Here is a 19,596-nt window from a genome sequence, read left to right on the forward strand (position 1 = left end):
GGCTCAGTCAGTTAAGCATCTGACTCTTTTTTTTTTTTTTTTTGATAGACAGAGACACAGTGAGAGCAGGAACACAAGCAGGGGGAGTGGGAGAGGGAGAAGCAGGCTTCTCGCGGAGCAGGGAGCCCGATGTGGGGCTCAATCCCGGGACCCTGGGACCATGACCTCAGCTGAAGGCAGATCACTTAACCGACTGAGCCACCCAGGCGCCCCGTAAGCATCCAACTCTTGATATCTGCTTGGGTCATGGTCTCAGGGTCACGGGATCAAGCCCTGCTTTCGCTCGGCATGAAATCGGCTTGGAATATTCTCTCTACCTCTCCCTCTGCTCCTACCACCCCCCACCCCCTACCCCCCCGCCACCTGCATGCTCTCTTTCTCAAATAAATAAAATCTTAAATAAAAAACACAAATATAAAAACTAAATACACTGAAAAGGAATGGATGGAACATGAGATACCGTGCACAAAGTAAGCCTAGCGAGGCTGGAGGCCATATTAGTATCAGACAAAACAGACTTCAAAACAAGTATTACTTGAGAAAAAGAGGGATATTTCAGAATAAAAGATACAATTCATCAGGAAAGCTTAATCACAATTGGGTGTCTAATAACAGAGCTTCAAAATATGACATTAAAACTAAAAGAATTAGGGGAACCTGGGTGGCTCAGTCAGTTAAGCGTCTGACTCTTGATTTCGGCTCAGGTCATGATCTCAGGGCAGTGGGATCAGCTAGTGTCGGGCTCCGTGCCCAGCGGGGAGTCTGCTTGAGCTTCTCTCTCTCCATCTCTCCCCCCACTTTTGGCTGCTCTCTCTCTCTTGCTCTCTAAAATAAATATAAAAATCTTAAAAAAAAAAAACCAAAAAACTAAAAGATTTAAAAGAAAGTCAGAGCTGTCTCAACGACTGATAAAACGAGACCAAAAGAAAAAATAAATCAAGACAAAGATCGTCTGAACTACAGTATGAAATACTTTGACTTACTCATCGAATACTATACCCAAGTGTAAAATATAGTTCTTTTTGAAAAGCATATTTTTTCAAATGCACATGGTATATTCACTAGGAAACATAATAAAGTTGGTCACAAGTCTTAATAAACTTAGAAGGGCTGAAATCATACCAAGTAAGCTCTCTGAATACTACAGAATTAAGTCAGAATCTGTAATAACAAAGTATCTAGGAAAACCCCAAGTATCTGGGAATTAAACAACATATACTAAATGATCCATAGGTCAAAGAAGAAATCAAAAGGAGATTACTGAGCAATAATAAAAACACAGTATGTTAGAAGCTGTGGGGTCACCCACAGAAGCACGTAGCAGGAAACTTACAGCTTCAAATGCTTGGGTTAGAAAAGAAGTCTAAAATCAATGACCTAAGGTTTCACCCTAGAAAAAAGTACAAAGTCAACCCAAATAAAATAGAAGGGAGGAAATAACAAAGAGCACAAATCAATGAAACAGAAAATAAACACTGAGGAAAATTAACAAAGCCACAGCTGATTCTTAAAAAAGATCAACAGGAGAGATGGGTAAACCCCTAAACTGATCAAGAAACCAGAGAACACCAATCATTAACATCAGGAATGAAGCTGGGGTTATCATTACAAATCTACAGACATTAAAAGGATAATAAGGAAACATTCTGAACAAATTCATGGCAAGAAATTTAACAACTTAGGTAAAATGGATAAATTAACTTGAAAAAAATTAAATTTATCCAGGGTAACAAAAGATGAAACAGAAATTCTAAAATGCTGAGGCACCTGGGTGGCTCAGTCATTAAGTGTCTGCCTTCAGCTCAGGTCATGATCCCGGGGTCCTAGGATCGAGTCCCACATTGGGCTCCCTGCTCGGCGGGAAGCCTGCTTCTCCCTCTCCCACTCCCTCTGCTTATGTTCCCTCTCTCGCTGTGTAACTTTCTGTCAAATAAATAAACAAAATCTTAAAAAAAAAAAAAAAAAAAGAAATTCTAAACTGCTCTAATAAAGAAATTGAATTGGTTTTCAAAAGTATCTCCACAGGGGCGCCTGGGTGGCTCAGTTGTTAAGCGTCTGCCTTCGGCTCAGGTCATGATCCCAGGGTCCTGGGATCGAGCCCCACATCAGGCTCCCTGCTCAGCAGGGAGCCTGCTTCTCCCTATCCCTCCGCTGCTTCCCCTGCTTGTGCTCTCTTCCTCTGTCAAATAAATAAATAAAATCTTTTAAAAAAATATATTTCCACAAATGAAATTCTACGCCCAGAATTTTTACCGGTGAAATCTATCAAACATATGAAGAGGCAATAAGACCAATCTTCACAAACTATTTCAGAAAACAGAAAGAGTGAATATTTCCTGAAAGTTTTATGATGACACCATAACCCTAATTATCAAAGTCTGCCAGAGACATTACATGCACAGAATAAGTAAGAGACCAATATCCCTTATGAACACAGACATGGAGGTCCGTAATAAAAAATTAGCCAATCAAATCCTGCAATAGGTAAAAATGATACTACATAATGACCAAGCACGTTCATCCCAGGGATGCAAGGCTGTTTAGCACTAGACCGTCAATCAAGTAATTTACTATATGAACAAATAAGAGCAGAAGAAATGGCACCAACGGGCTGTGGATGAAGAGCAACTGAGCGTGTGGTACTACAGCTAACTGGAGAGGGCAGGTCCATCTGCAGGAGGCAGCAGCTGCCACCGTATCCCAAGAGACTGCTGCCATCCACATTGTGGAATGTAAACCAAAACTCCCAGAACTTTTCAGTTTTCAAAAGAAATAAGCAATTCAAATGTTTATGTGAAATCTGACTTCAAATATTTGCAACTACTTTTTAAAAAAATATTTGGGCCAAGGGGCACCTAGGTGGCTCAGTCGGTGAAGCATCTGCCTTCCTCTCTGGTCATGATCCCAGGGTCCTGGGATCGAGCCCGGTGTTGGGCTCTCTGCTTCTCCCTCTGCCTCTCCCCGTCTTTCCCCCTCGAGCTCCAGTGCATGTGCTCACCCCACCCCTCTCTCTCAAATAAATAATCTTTTTTTTTTTTTAAAGATTTTATTTATTTATTTGACAGAGAGAGAGGGAACACAAGCAGGGGGAGAGGGAGAAGCAGGCCTCCGGCCGAGCAGGGAGCCCGATGCGGGGCTTGATCCCAGGACCCCGGGATCATGACCTGAGCCGAAGGCAGACGCTTAACGACTGAGCCACCCAAGCGCCCCTCAAGTAAATAAATAATCTAAAAACAAAAACAGACAGCAGGATCAAAGTGAAGCAGCGAGCTACACCTGGGAGAACACGTTTCCAAGAATCATTACTGACTAACAAAGGATAAAGTGATAGAAGATTAGTGCCCATAAAGAGTATATACAAGGGGCGCCCGGGTGGCTCAGTTGGTTAAACAACTGCCTTTGGCTTGGGTCATGATCCCGGAATCGAGTCCTGCAGCGGGGAGTCCGGTTCTCCCTCTGAGAAAAAAAAGAGTATATACAAAAATACATGATAAGAAAAGTCAACCAATCCAGAAGAAAACACTGGGGCAAAAGACATGAATAGGATTCCACAGAAATGGAAACAAATGACCAATAAACCATGGAAAGAAGATGTTCAGCTTCATTAGCAATTCATCAAAATGCAACTCATATCACAACTGAAACACCACTTTGTAACCATCAAATTCACAAACATTTAGAACGTCTGAAAATCCCGAGTGTCGGTGAGGACACAGCACAGGGCAACTCTCTCACACAGAGCTGGTGGAACGTACACCAGGACCCGCGCTGGAAAACGGTCACAATCACACAGTAACCAGGCACGTCCTAAACCCAGCAAGTCCACTCGGGTCGCACCCCCGAGACATGCACGTGTCCGACGGGCAGGATGCCTGTGCGACCGAGCGCGCTGCCTCCACGCTACACACAAGGCCCACGCGCGCACCTGGGTGGAGAAGGAACAAGTGTCCCAGGACAGTGACCGGATACGGCTTACGGACAGTCCCGCACCACTGAGCTGGACAGTCAGTTCATGTACTTCCTGATGTGTATCTTGTAATCAAACACAGTCACAAGATACCATTCAACACTCTCCAGACTTGCAAAGTTTATAAGTCAGTCTGAAAACACCCAGGACTGGAGGGGACTGTGGGGCGAAGGGGGCTTTCGTACATCGCTGATGGACCATACAGTGACACGGCTCTTTCTGGGAAGTAACTGTGCGTTACTTAGTAAGCCGGAGCACAAAGGATCCAGCAACGCCGTTTAAGTACACGTCAGCAATTCTACACCAAGAAATGAAGGTGTAGTAACACAATGGAATTAACAGCAGCAACTAATGAACTACACCATTAGCATGGATAAAGCTAAGAAAACAAAACGCTGACCCAGGAAAGGCCCGGGAGAACGTACACAGTATGATTTTAATACACTGTGTGCGTGCATATACAAAATTAGGTACATATATATCCATATACTCAGAAATATAAAGAAAAGCAAAGGAATAAAAACCCAAAAATTCAGGTCAGCAGTTACCTCTAGGAGAGAGAGAAGGGCATGCATCAGGGAGGAGCACACAGGCCTTCAAGGGACTGGTAAGTTCTATTCCTCTAACTGGGTAATGGGTATTCATTTGATGCTTCTTTTTAAACTGCACATACGTACTCTATGCATTCCTTTTCAGACGGAATGTATAAAGGGGGAAGGGAAGGGGATGAGAGGAAAGAAAGCCCCCACCTCCCTGGGTCACCAAACTTGCCTACCGAGAAGCACACACAGCCTCCTGGAACCCAGCCGCACCTCAACTGAGGAGCTTCCCGTAGCGTCACCTGCGGGACCTAACATGGCCAGAGGCTGGATCTCCCTGAAGCCCACCAGGAAAGGGAAGCTGGAGGCCAGCCTTCAGGGATGGAAAGAATGGAAGATAACATTTAGAACATTTAGAACGTCTGAAAATCCCGAGTGGCGGTGAGGACACAGCACAGGGCAACTCTCTCACACAGAGCTGGTGGAACGTACATCAGGACAGGAAAGAAGGGCATCAGGCAGGGCCCGGCAGCCCCAGCAGCTCAATCAACACTCCCCGCTCCGAGGCCCCGACGTGGGCACCGTGCCCCAGTTCCAACCACGCTTAACCTTCACTGGCTCAGATAAAGGGAGAGGTGCCCACACACCTGTGTTACTTCAGGGGCAACTTCCAGACAGTACTTCCGGTGGCCCCGTGAGGGAGGCTCGCAGGGCAGCAAGAGATGGCCTGACCCAGCGAAAGGTGATTTGGCCACACTGGTCAAGTTTACGAATGCATATACCCTCTCACATCCGGCAATTCTGTGTGGGGACTTCGCTCCCTGGATACGTCTGAACCTGTATATAGACAGAGCTAAAGGGCCACACACTGTAACACTGTACGGAACAGCAAATCCTGGAAGCCACCTATATGTCCTGTGCGGAGCTGGTGCCTGCCTCCCAAGCAACTCCTGGACTCCTACCACTACTACGAGGCTGTCAAAAAAAAGAAAGGAGGGTAACAGTGGTGCTGTCACAGCAAGCTCTCCAGGGTCTGCTCAGTGACTAAAACAGAGAGGCAGGGGCTCATCTGTACTTACTGCATTCCCATGAACACAGGCAGGATGTACGAGCACCTCCTCACCGAGACAACCTAGGAGGGCGAGGGCACGGAGCAGAAGGGGACCAAGCTGAGAGCGAGACTTCTCAATGCGTATCTTTTCAATCAAATATTTACTTAATTAAAATTAACAATAAACTTTTTTTTAATTAATTTGAAAGAGAGCGAGAGAGCGAGCGCGTGCGTGCGCACGAGAGCACAAGCAGGGAGACCCGAGCTGAAGGCACACGCTTAAAGACTGAGGCACCCAGGCGCCCCAAGCCAAGCGTATCTTTGCAAGGACACCAAGAACCTGGTTAAGGGGGTTGCAACCAGGAGGGTAACTGGTGTCTGAGGGTGGCAGTGACAGAGATGTGCTTTTCAGTGCGCACACCTTTGTGCCTTACGAGTTCTGTGCTATGTATATCTATAACCTATTCACAAAATAGCCTATCTATAAAAATTATCTAATTACAAAACACATTAAAAAAATTTACTAGGGACATAAAACACATTTACAAAAGGATCAGAAAAGCTTGGGGAAATGTCCCTTGACAGGAAGAGTAAATACTTGAAGACATCAATTCTCTGGGCAGCTGACTGGCTCAGGTGGTGGAGTGCATGACTTGTGATCTCAGCGTTGTGAGTTTGAGCCTCACATTGGGCATAAAAGTTACTTAAAATAAACAAACAAATACATACAGACATCAATTCTCTAAATTAGCCTATATTTTTAACATGAGCCCAATGAAAACTCAAACAGAAATTTTTTTTTTTTTTAAAGATTTTATTTATTTATTTGAGAGAGAGAATGAGAGAGAAAGAGCATGAGAGGGGGAGGGCCAGAGGGAGAAGTAGACTCCCCGCTGAGCAGGGAACCCGATGTGGGACTCGATCCCGGGACTCCAGGATCATGACCTGAGCCGAAGGCAGTCGCTTAACCAACTGAGCCACCCAGGCGCCCCTCAAACAGAAATTTTTAAGTGATTCAACCGAATTCCAAAATTCGTATGGACAACTAAATTTTTGCATGAATGGCCAAGATTTTTGAAAACCACGAGGAAAGACTATTAACTGTGTTAAAGCACATTAATTTAAAGCCACCATATTAAAATTAATTTCCTCTCTCACTTATTAAATAAAAAATTCCAGATGGGCTATAAAAGTGAAAATAAAAGCTAAAAGTACTGGAAGAAAACATAAGAGGTATTTTAAGAACAGCTTTAGGGAGATAAAATTCACCCCAAGTGTACAATTCAGTGGGCATGAGCACATTCACAGAGCTGTGCATCCATCACTACCATCTAATCCCAGAACATTCATCACCCCAGAAAGAAATCACGTGCTCATTAGCAACAACTCCCCACTCCCCCAGCTCCTAGCAGTCACTTTCTGTCCCTATAGATTTGCCAGTTTGGGACATTTCACACAAATGGAATCATACTATACATGGTCCTCTGTGTCTGGCCTTTTTCAGTTAATATAATGGTTTTCAAGGTTCATCCACGTTGTAACACGTATCACACTTCACTCCTTTTTTATAGCTGAATAATATTCTTTTTAAAAACATTTAAGTAATCTTTACCTCCAATGTGGGGCTCAAACTCACGACCTCAAAATCAAGAGCTGCATGCTCTTCTGACTGAGCCAGCCAGACGCCACACGGTAATAATCCGTTATACGGTCAGACCACATTTTGTTTATCCATTCATCAGTTAACGGGCAATTGGGGTGTTTCTGCCTTTTGGCTGTGCCGTGAACACTGTTGTACAAGCTTCTGTGAGGACGTATGTTTTAGGGTCCCCTGGGTATACACTTAGCAGTGGAAGTGCTGGGCTGAATGGTAACTGTGTTTAACCACTGGAGGAACTGCAGACTGTTTTCCAAAGTGATGCACCACTTTACGTCCCCGCCAGCAGGGAGCAAGGGCTCGGACTTCTCCACACCCTCACCAGTGCTGCCATGTTCCTGATGAGGGGGCAGAAGGCGAGCTGAGGGCAAAGCACAAGCTGACACCCCGCAAACTGTCCCCCCCTTACCCCCGCCAAGGTGGGATATATGTGACATTCTTCAGGCCCTCCTGGATGCCCTGGAACAAAGGAAAGGGAAAAACAAGGGGTTACCTGATAGAGATCACACTCATGCAGGACAGGAATCTCCATCAGTTTGCAACTGTCTTAACGATTTACAAGGAAAAGAGCAATCTCCAGGGGCGCCTGGGTGGCTCAGTCCTTAAGCATCTGCCTTCAGCTCAGGTCATGATCCCAAGCTCCCTACTCAGCGGGAAGCCTGTTTCTCCCTCTCCCTCTGCCCCTCCCCCTGCTTGAGCTCTCTCCCTCTGTCAAATAAATAAATAAAATCTTTAAAAAACAAAACAAAAACCCCTCTTACATAAAATCAGTCACTCCTCAAGACCACAATGCAGCTCTTTCTGCCCACGGGTCCTGTCCACGTGCTTTAATAAAACCACCATTTTGCACCAAAGACGTCTCAAGAATCCTTTCTTGGCCACTGGCTCCGGACCTCAACACTCCAAAGTACATCATTATCACCTATGGTTCTTATTCCAGCCACCAGCGTGGGTATGAAGTCACACCACACTGTGGTTTTGATTTGCCTTTCCTACCAATAATGATCATCTTGACATCTTTTTCTCTAATGATTTAAGGGGAAATGTTTTCTAAACAAATACATAACCCACAAACCATAAATTTATGGAGCACAAAATAATTAAAATAAACAGAATAAATCATAAAAGTTCTCATCACATGGGGGCCAGCTGGCCCAGTCAATAGAGCATGCAACTCTTGTGAGTCTGAGCCCCACACTGGGTGTAGAGATTACTTAAAAATACATAAATATTTTAAAAATTAAAATAAAAATAAATAAAATTTAATTAAAAAAATACATACATGGGGGCGCCTGGATGGCGCAGTCAGTAGAGTGTGCGACTCTTGACCTCAGGGTGTGAGTTCCTGCCCCACACTGGGGATAAAGTTTACTTAAAAAAATATATAGGGCGCCTGGGTGGCTCAGTTGGTTAAGCGACTGCCTTCAGCTCAGGTCATGATCCTGGAGTCCCGGGATCGAGTCCCACATCGGGCTCCCTGCTCGGCAGGGAGTCTGCTTCTCCCTCTCCCACTCCCCCCTTATGCTCTCTCTCTCTCTCACATAAAAAAAAAAAAAAATATATATATATAGATAGATAGATCGATCGATCTATATATATAGGGGCACCTGGGTGGCTCAGTCGTTAAGCGTCTGCCTTCGGCTCAAGTCATGATCCCAGGGCCCTGGGATCGAGCCCCACATCGGGCTCCCTGCTCCGCAGGAGGTCTGCTTCTCCCTCTCCCACTCCCCCTGCTTGTGTTCCCTCTCTCGCTCTCTGTCAAAAAATAAACAAAATCTTGGGGCACCTGGGTGGCTCAGTCGTTAAGCGTCTGCCTTCGGCTTGGGTCATGATCCCAGGGTCCTGGGATAGAGCCCCGCATCGGGCTCCCTGCTCCACGGGAAGCCTGCTTCTCCCTCTCCCACTCCCCCTGCTCGTGTTCCCTCTCTCGCTGTCTCTCTCTGTCAAATAAATAAAATCTTTAAAAAAATAAAATAAAATCTTAAAAATGTATTTTTTCAAAAATACATATATATAAACATACGCACACATATAAGGACAACTAAAAATAACCGTATTACCAAAAAAAAAAAAAAATTAAAGTCGGCAGGCAAACAGCAGAAGGCCAGCTTCCTTAACACAGAAGGTCACTTATAGGTCTGTAACAAAAAGGCCAAGAGCTTAACAGAAAAACGGCAATTCCCAAAAAGAGAAACATCAGTGGCTCTGAATCAGGAGGAGATGCTTGACCACACAGGACTAAAGAAATGCATGTGAAAACAAGGCAGCATTTTCACTGTCAGACTGACAACTAACACTAGGCTCGCGCTGGTGAAGGTGTGAGACTCAGCTGGCGGTGTGGCCTGGGATTTAAGCAAACGTGGGAAGAGGAAAGGGCTGAGTGAGGGGCGCCCACACAGGGGACAGCACAGCTCAAGCAGGGACAGGAAACAGACCCTGAGACGCACTGCAGGAAGGGTGGGGGAGGCCTGACCACATGGCTGGTGCAGCGCAGCTTCTCCTGCCTAAGGGACCTGGGTGCGCACCCCCATGTCACCGCAGGGGCTTTCTCTGGCACCGCTGCGCACTAAGGGCGGAAGGAGATTTTTTTCACCGTACCACCCGGTTTTGGAAGACAGCCCTACTTTCTCAGTAACAAAAACTTGGAAAGATTTTCCTCAGAAAACTTCTGTAACATTAGCCTTAACTCTGAACTCAAGGCCCAGTCTTACCCATCAGCCAAATCTCAATCTGAGACTCCCACTAAGATGGAAGAGGCACACCTCTGACCTGACTGCTCTCAGAAGCGCCCCCGGCACTGGCCCAGGGCTCCCAGCTATCCCCGCAGTGTGCCAGACCACTCCTGCCTCAGGACCCTGGCACGGGCTGCTGCCTCGGCTTGAGCCGCCCTTCCCCAGCCACCTCCCCACTCTTCCAGGCCGTGCTTAATGCTACCTTCCACAGGAGGCCTTCCCTGACCACTCTTTCTATCAGGATCCCCTTCCTGCTCTGATTTCTTCATAGGGCTTAGCACCTACCATTCACACTGCATTTATTTATCTGCACTCCAGCACCACGGAGGGCCAGGGCTCTCGTCTGTGCTGTCCCCGGGCAGCAGTACCGGGCACGAAGGAGGCCGCTCAGATGGTTAATGAACTGCTAGCGCTACACCACGAGGGAGATGCTCTGGTGGGCCAACCAGGACAGTCCCACATCGGTCTTTCCCACGATGATGCTAGAGTCAGAGCAGGCCCTCAATAAACATGTGCTTATTTTCTCAGAAGGCACAGACACGTAACTCAAAGAGCTTCACAGATTATAGATCTAGATAGGTGACCACCAATCTTCGTGACTGGTTTTGAAATCACTGAATGTGGGTTAAACCAGAATTTTTTTAAAAAAAATGAAATGGAGGGCGCCTGGGTGGCTCAGTTGTTAAGTGTCTGCCTTCGGCTCAGGTCATGATCCCAGGTCCTGGGATCAAGCCCCACATCAGGCTCCCTGCTCAGCGGGAAGCCTGCTTCTCCCTCTCCCACTCCCCCTGCTTGTGTTCCCTCTCTCGCTGTGTCTCTATCAAATAAATAAAAAATCTTTAAAAAAATTAAAAAATGAAATGGAGGGGCACCTGGGTGACTCAGTTGGTGAAGCGTCTGCCTTTGGCTCAGGTCGTGATCCCAGGGTCCTGGGATTGAGCCCCGCATCGGGATCCCTGCTCAGCAGGGAGCTTGCTTCTCCTTCTCCCTCTGCCACTCCCCCTGCTTGTGATCTACTCATTCTGTCAAATATATAAATAAAATCTTTAAAAAAAATGAAATGCAAAGTATCACATGATAAAGGTATTTAGAAAACTCTTTCAGCTAAACAGGTACACACACTTCTATTGTATACACACACATATCCTGTATGTAAATCACAGTACAAACGCATTTCTTAAAGGGAGCTTATGACAACGGAAGTTCGAAATTTACTCATTTCAGCCTTAACATTTCTAAGTTTAGAGCTTTGGGCTCGGGGCACCTGGGTGGTTCAGTCAGTTAAGCGACTGCCTTCGGCTCAGGTCATGATCCCAAGGTCCTGGGATCGAGCCCCAGGTCGGGAGCCTGCTTCTCCCTCTCCCTCCGCCTGCTGCTCCCCCTGCTCGTGCTCTGTCAAATAAGTAAATAAAATCTTTTTTTTTAATATTTTATTTATTTGACAGAAAGAGACATAGCGAGAGAAGGAACACAAGCAGGGGGAGTGGGAGAGGGAGAAGCAGGCTTCCCGCGGAGCCGGGAGCCCGATGTGGGGCTTGATCCCAGGACCCTGGGATCACGACCTGAGCCAAAGGCAGACGCTTAACTGACTGAGCCATCCAGGTGCCCCAGTAAATAAAATCTTAAAAAATAAATAAATAAAGCTTTGGGTTCTATAAAATATTTCTTTAAAAATAAGTTTGCTTTGTAAGTTTAAAATTCCATAAACTAAAGGTACTCTCAAATCAGTGAAAAGCAGAATTAATGCTCTCCCACAAAGTAGAAATACTATCCTGGAAAAACTGTAGTTCTTTACAATGTAGCCTCTAGCTTTTCCCCCAAACATCTCCAATTATTTTACCAGAGTTTTATGCCGATAAGCATGAAATTCTCTGCTTTTCAGTAAGTCAACCTGGACAGTTTCATTATTCAATTTCCACCGGATACCACAGGTTAGCTATTCACATCTGAAATTTCTCCAAATATCTGGTTTCTTAAATTCTGTAATTATATCCGGTAACATTTGTTTTAAGTTCTTCAATGTTCTGAAGATTTTATTTATTTTAGAGAGAAAGAGCGAGAGTGAGCACACGCATGCGTGCACGTGCAGGGGAGGGACAGGGAGAGGGACAAGCAGATTCCAAGCTGAGCACAGAGCTGGACGCAGGGCTCTATCTCATGACCCTGAGATTGTGACCTGATCCAAAATCAAGAGTTGGCCGCTTAACCGACTGAACCATCCAGGCATCCCAAGTTTTCCAATATTCTAGACAGAACGCTCCTCTTTCTAAACTTACATACCAAATAAGGATTTATATTCCCTTGAAAATTTCTGAGTTCTTATCTATGGCATTCTTGAACATTTTCACTGCTTCCTACCTGATCTAATCATTTATTTAGCTGTACCAATACATCAACTCCCCAAATACAAAGAAACAAAACAACAAAAAGGGAGGGGTATCTCTTAAGAGTCAAAATATAGGACATAAAACCCACACCCCGAGCTTTAGTCACCCAAGACTATTCCTGTCCCCACTAACAGCCCCTCTGTTATTATTATTTTTTAAGATTTTATTTATTTGACAGAGAGCGAGCATGTGCACACAAGTAGGCAGAGAGGCAGGCAGAGGGAGAAGCAGGCTCCCCGCTGAGCAGGGAGCCCGATAGGAGCTCGATCCCGGGACCTGAGGATCATGACCTGAGCCGAAGGCAGATGCCCAACCGACTGAGCCACCCAGGTGCCCCCCTATATTTCTCTTTTAAAAAAAATCTGTCGGTAACAGGTTTTATAATCTAGTTTCCCAGCCACATCTGGAAATTGGCAGAGGAGGGAACATGGCCCCAGGGAGGCCTGGCCAGCTAAACATGAGGAAAGGAGGCTAAAAACATAGCAACACTCAAAAAGCAGCTTCACTGTGGGGACACTTCATAGAAGGGAGTCGTCCTACGCAGTGCCCCTCAAGGGCCTGTGTGTTACCAGAGAAAACTGTAGATTAACATTCACAATGACCCTGAAAACATCAAAGGAAGGTTTAGTTATGTTCCATCTGATATACCTGTTTTAGAAACACTTCTAATCATAATGACTAAATGAAATGTTTTACTTCTTTAAAAGTAAGCTTCATGGAACATCCGCTCAGGCGCTCCAATTCTCCCTAACTGCGAGAATACTGGTGAGTGTGAACCACAATGGCAATGCGCCACACATCCAGTCCCACTAGAAGGACTGAGACCTTTCTATTTGTTAAAAGGATTGCCATATAATCTTCTGGGTTTTTTAAATACCGTATTTTTTTTTCTTTAAATGTTCTAATCACAGATCTTAATTATATAGCTGCTAAATAACTGAGCCACTCTTAAAATTAGTTAAGGCCATGACTCGGGTACACCTGAATTCAATTTACCTCATCTGTGGGCATTCACCCAGTGGAAAAGCAGGTGGGGATGATGCCCAAGTAGACAGTGGTTCTCTAAGCTACAACTTTCATGGTCTGTAATTCCTAGTGGCTTTAGCAGCCATACCAGAAATGAACACCCCAAAATCTATCTTTACTAAATGCTTTCTTTGTAGAGTAAGCAAACAGCAGCTTCCTAGTAAAAGTCGAGTCTTCCGTATCCAGACTGAGCAAGACTGTATTTAAGAAAAATTCTAGGTGGCGCCTGGGTGGCTCAGTCGTTAAGCGTCTGCCTTCGGCTCAGGTCATGATCCCAGGGTCCTGGGATCGAGCCCCACATCGGGCTTCCTGCTCTGCAGGAGGCCTGCTTCTCCCTCTCCCACTCCCCCTGCTTGTGTTCTCTCTCTTGCTGTGTATCTCGCTCTGTCAAATAAATAAATAAATAAAAATCTTTAAAAAAAAAAAGAAAAAGAAAAAAAAAGAAAAATTCTAGGGGCACCAGGGTGGCTCAGTCGTTAAGCGTCTGCCTTTGGCTCAGGTTATGATCCCAGGGTCCGGGGATCGAGCCCGGCGTCGGGCTCCCTGCTCAGCAGGGAGCCTGCTTTTCCCTCTCCCTCTGCTGCTCTCTCTCTGCCAAATAAATAAATAAAATCTTAAAAAAAGAAAAATTCTAGCTGGCTACGTTGAGGGCACCATAAATGAAATTCAAGAACATCCTCTGGCTTTGAACTAAAACATTTCACTGGAGTGTGAATTGGATACACTTTGCTGAGGCCAAGTCAGTATTTTGGTTTGCGACCCCCACCACTGCCTCAGTAAGTCTCTCTACAGAAATCACCTTTATTACCTGGGACTGGACTTTGGGGGCAGAGGTGAGAAATGTTTGTTTTCTCCTCACTCCAACTCCCATCCCCCCCCCCCCGGCCCTTCAAGCAGCATCTGTCTCAATGCACAAGGGCAGCAAACACTTAGGAGATTTTTTTTTTTTGCCTTAATTCTGGCCAACTACTCAGCTAGTAACTAATAAGGCCTTTGTTAACCTATTACATTTGGGTTGGTTTGATCTTCTACAGATGACTCGGCCCCTCTGGTCCTAACCCAGTGCCTCTTGGGCAGCCGGCCACACACCCTACACCTTTTGCCCATGTGCCTCGCTGGTGCTGACCGAGGCCCCAGCACCGTGGTTTACAGAGGTGGCAATGCCACTGAGGGTCTAAGCAGTTAAGGATCAAACCTGTTACCATTATTTTATGTTAGCAACAGGAATAGCTGTTTCACGGAGTGAAATCTGCCCACAAGTGCTGCTCCACTCATCCTGCAGAGAGCCTGGGAACACCTGAAGTTGCATCAATTCTCATGATGGCTGCAACACAAGAGGTGTGAGGGCATGAATTAAACAGCATGGGCCCCCAAACAAAGTGAGAGCAGAGGGAGGAAGCAAAATAAATCAACAAAAGGATAAAAGCAGTAACCGTGAGACTGCCTGCACAGGGCCTGGGTGGGGTTCGTTTGGGGAAATAAACCTGCAGTGCTGGAGCCCTACAACAAAGGGGGGGAACCCTGCTCTTCTGACTTTTCTGGTGCTTGGAGCAGACTCCTCACCCCTTCCAAGTCTCACTTCTAAGCCAGAAAAGTCCAGCAAGGGTTCCAGCTTGCAGAGACTGGAAAAGGCAGAAGACACTAACTCAAGGCCCAAGCAGTCCTATGGCGGCTGCCTCAAGATGGGGTCCTGGCGATGCCAACAGTGAGAACGGTGTCCTCGAGAGTAGGACACAGAGCTCTGGCTGTGGGTCAAGGCAGTTACACGGGCACGTGAAATGACCAACCCACCACCCTCCCCACCTTACAACACAATCATCTGCTTTGGGAGACCAAGCCTATTGCTGATTTTTCAGGCTCACTGTCTCTTCTTCGGGAGGCGGCTTTCTTGTTTGTCACCAGCAAATCCATTACTTCTGTTACTTGTCAGAACTGGTGGAAAGGTCTGATGATAGTTTACATTTTTACTATGAACATTACATTTTCCAGATTACCCAAGTTTTGATAGCCCTACTCCTTATAATAACTACCTTTTACCAGTGGAAGGAATTACTCATTGGTTCTCAACCACCAGTCAACCACCTTTAATTCTCAACCACCAGATTCACCAGGGACAACATTGTCTGTAATCAGTCACCCACCTGGTCCTGACAGCATTCAGAAAATCAGGTGTGTGGACCTCACAGTGCCTGCAGCTGAGTTCCCCAAACACTGGCCCACGTCTGGCACTGTGACTATCCTGATAATTACAGAAAATGGCCCACAAGTTTACATCTAACAGAAGAGAAAGGATGTAATTTTCAGCCTCCTTCACCCTCACTCCCATATATTCCCATTTCTTGTCAAACCCAATCATTCAGTAGTGCCTCCTACCCTGCACCTGGTGTTTTCAAGACCCATAACCCTCTCTTCTGTGAGATCGACACGAGCAATCATCCACATGTTTCTGCGCTCCCTGACTGGCCACACAGGCATCCAATATGGCCCAGTACACTGCCTGGAAAACACATGCTCCCACTTAACCTATGACCCCAACGGCAGGGTCATGTCATCTTTGAAGTCCCAGAGAACATTCAAAATATGTATTTTTTTTATTATTTTTTAAAAAGTAATCTTTACACCCAACACGGGGCTCAAAGATCAACAGTTGCATGCCCTTCTGACTGAGCCAGCCAGGTGCCCCTCGAAATATATCTGCTGAATAAACTAAGTAACGAACAAAAATGAAAAATAAAAAGTCCACAAGCTGAGACTGTTCCACACCTCACATAGCAGGTGGGAAGGACTGGGATGGTGACAAAGTCAGACTCTCAGATGTGAAGCCAAGCACATGCTAACATTTAGCAACAATTTCCCAGCAACAGAGAAAAAAAAAATACAGGTGAATTCTGAATTTTCTGTAGAGGTGATTTCTCTTATTCTTTTCCCCCCATTGTATAAGATACATATATTCTAGGCTAAACTCACCCATCCCTCAGTCCCTCCAAACAACTGTACCTTCATGACTGCCCACACGGGTGGGTATCAAGGCCATCTGCAATACGTCACGCTTCCAAGAACAGGTTCTTGATCTTAGATTCAAACAAAAGACTGCACAGAGCACTGCGACAGAAGTTCAGAGGGAGAGGACGCAGAATATTAAGGGAAAGAGTTAAAAAAAAAAAAAGAGAACAAAAACTGGCTAGGCTGAAAATTGGTGTGTCTTCCCAGTGGAAGAGAGACTGCGTGGTACAAAGAATGAATTACAACACACGTGGTTGGAACATCTTAGAACGTGAACAAAAAGAGAAAAAAAACCTTAACCTCCAGAGAAAGGTAAAAAAAAAAAAGTGAGCTACAAAAGAAACAATGAAATTGATATGACTGCTCATCTGTAGCACAGATGCTAGAAAACAGCAGAGCAATATCCTCACTCTTCAAAGGAAAATTATTTTGACCCGGAATACAATACCCAGGCAACCTACTATACAGGTACGGGAGTAAAATAAAATCTTTTAGACATGGCAGGGCTTAGAAAATTTACAACCCAGAGACTTCTGCAAAACTAACACATGGGTATACTCTCATATGACAGGAAATAAATCCATTAAGGAAGGAAGACGGTGGGTACAAGCAAAAGTATAAAATTTACAGTTGTCTTATCAGTTAATGCAGATTATTTTAAAAAATTATTGTTTAAAAAAAAGACACTACATGAAAATATAAAACTCAGGTAATAGAAAAAGCGTAGGATGGGGCGCGTGGGTGGCTCAGTAGGTTAAGCGTCTGCCTTCGGCTCAGGTCATGATCCCAGGGTCCTGGGCTCTCTGCTCAGCCAGGAGCCTGCTTCTCCCTCTCCCTCTGCTGCTCCCCCTGCTTGTGCTCCCTCTCTGTCAAATAAATAAAATCTTAAAAAAAAAAAGTGCAGGAGACGTGAAAAAGAAATTCATAGAAGATACCTCAACGGCCATTAAACAAATGAAAACATTCTTTCTCACTACTATCCATGGAGGAAATGCCTTGATAGAGGTAGTCTCATTCCCTGCTAATGGGAATATAAACTGATAAAGCCTTCCTGGACAGCAATTTGGCAATGTCAGCTAACATTTCAAATATGCACAGACTCTGAACCATCAATTCTAAAACTCGGATTCTGAAATTCTAAAGAAATGCCGTACACGTGCCCGAAGATTTAAATACTCGCCCATTCTATGCAACAATGTCATGACAAAAACAAAAAACCATGGAAAATTATGTCCATTAATAGGATTCGGCTAAGTAAATGACTATACGTCCACAATACAGGACACTATGCAGCCACTGGAAAGCCACAGACCGGGGTTACTGACACAAGATGTGTAAGCTTTGCAGAGAACGTTAAAAACAATTCAGGAGCAAACTGCATTTATGGGTTAGGCCTTTTCAAATAAAAACAGTCATCTGTCCACATGTGTGTAACTGTGTGCAGAGCCTGGAAGGAACGCTAAGACGTTCACGCCGGTTTCTTCCGAGGGGAGAGTAAGAAAGCGGTTATGGTTATTCTTTTTTTTTTGCCCCAACATTTATTTGAGCACCTACCAATTTCAGGTCCTGGGAATACGGGGGTCAAGAACCCAGAGTCCAGGGGCTGCACGAGGGCAGAGGCGGTTCTGCCTGGTTGGCGGCTGTGTCCCGGGCGAAGTAGGCACTCAGTGTTGTGCCGAAGGATGCAGAGCAAGTGGCTTCTGCATCACCGCGGTATAACACAACTTGGGGGAGGGGAGCAATAAAATCGCCATGAAGGTGCTTAAGTGATCACCCAGGTGAAGTCCGTTTCCACTCCCCGAAACTGCCGTCGGCTGCAGGAGCGAGGAGCCCTCGACCCCTCCGCCTCAAACCGAGCCGGAGAGCTCGACGGGGAAAAGCCCCTGCAGGAGTGCCGCGGGCCAGGGCTCAACCCCGCTACCTGAGGGCGGGTGGGGGAGGAAACCCGGGCAGTCCGGCGACACCCGGACGCTCAGCGCTCGCCGCGTGTCTGGCACATAAATTTCACAAAACCTCCGTGCCTCCCAAAGAGGAGGAAGCAGGCTCGGGACCTGGCGGGGTCCACCCACCCACCCGGCCCCCCTCACCTCTCGGGGCAGCCGCCAGGGCCGGCGCCCGCAGGCTGCGACCCCATAGCAGCAACACCCGCAGCTCACGCGCCATGTCCGTCCTCCCCAGCACCCGTGCAGCACCAGCAGCGGGGGCGGGGCGGGGCGGGGCCTTCCTCGGGCGCGGCGCGGTGACGTCACGGTGAGCGCAGGGCTGCCCGGCCCACTGCCTGCGCCGGAGAGTGGGCGGGGGGCCTCTGTGGCGCGGGCGTCGCTGGCCCGCGCGGGGACAGTCGGGCCTGAGGGCAGGTCCTCCGTGACCTTGTGTCGCGTTGTCAAGGGCGACGGGCCGAGCGCGCCGTCCGCCAGCTGGGCCTCAATTCGCGCATCCCTAGAACGAGGCTGCCGTTCGCAGGCACCCGGAGGGTGTGAAAAGGCAGCGCGCGGGCGGAGGCTTTTGCCGTCCCCGTGCCATCGGCCCGACCGAGGCGGGCGGAGAAGGGGAAGGACGGACTTCAGGCCAGCCTGTGTCCACTCCCAAGCGCGAACGCAGGAGCCGCCCCCACCAGCGGGACTGGGCTCCTAGTCTCCCGCCCTGCTGGAGGTGAGGCTGAGGTTGAGAACCACCACTCCTTTTAATTAAAATAAATTTTTCTAAATTGAAGTATGGTTGACACGCAAAGTCAGATTAGTTCCCGGTGTACAATGTCGTGATTCAGCAGCGCCGCACCTTGTGCTGCGCCCACCCCCAGTGTAGCTGCTGTGGGTCATCCCGCGACACGACCAGTGATTGTAGTCGCTGTGCGGTGCAGCTCCTGCCCCCGTCAACGCCCTTTCTCGCCCAGTGCCACGCCACGCAACGTGCAGGTTCTCTGACGCCGCCTGAAGCGAGGCCCCGGCGGCCCCCGCCCCCGATGATTCTGAGGCTCGCTAGAGACTCGCTGCCAGAGCAAAAAAAAACCCTGCAAAAACGGAGGTACTTGAGATTTGACCAGAGCTGCAAAGTACAAGAGTCAAGAGAGGGTCCGCCTGGAGCCGGGACACAGTCGGGGCATTGGGAGGGGCACTTCTGGAGCTCTTCCAGGTGGAAGGTGTGAAGGATGAGCCCCACGTGCCAGGCGTCAGCAACTGAGAAGAATGTCAGGAGGTGGGCGGACTTGTCTGGAAGAGCAGTTCTCTGATGTTG

The 19,596-nt window shown here is 46.9% G+C and overlaps 1 protein-coding gene across 1 annotated transcript in view; it reads right to left on the bottom strand.

The window, feature by feature from the left end:
- The window catches only part of TRAP1 (TNF receptor associated protein 1), a 52,788-nt gene extending 34,216 nt beyond the window's left edge, over positions 1-18,572 (bottom strand). Inside the window, exon 1 of the mRNA XM_032397699.1 lies at positions 18,450-18,572. Coding sequence (XP_032253590.1) covers positions 18,450-18,525 — 76 coding nt within the window. The 5' untranslated portion in view covers positions 18,526-18,572. The remainder of the gene's footprint in view (positions 1-18,449) is intronic.
- Between the last annotated feature and the right edge of the window lie 1,024 nt (positions 18,573-19,596).

This window comes from Phoca vitulina, unplaced genomic scaffold (assembly GCF_004348235.1).
Source record: "Phoca vitulina isolate PV1807 unplaced genomic scaffold, GSC_HSeal_1.0 scaffold102, whole genome shotgun sequence".
NCBI lineage: Eukaryota > Metazoa > Chordata > Mammalia > Carnivora > Phocidae > Phoca > Phoca vitulina.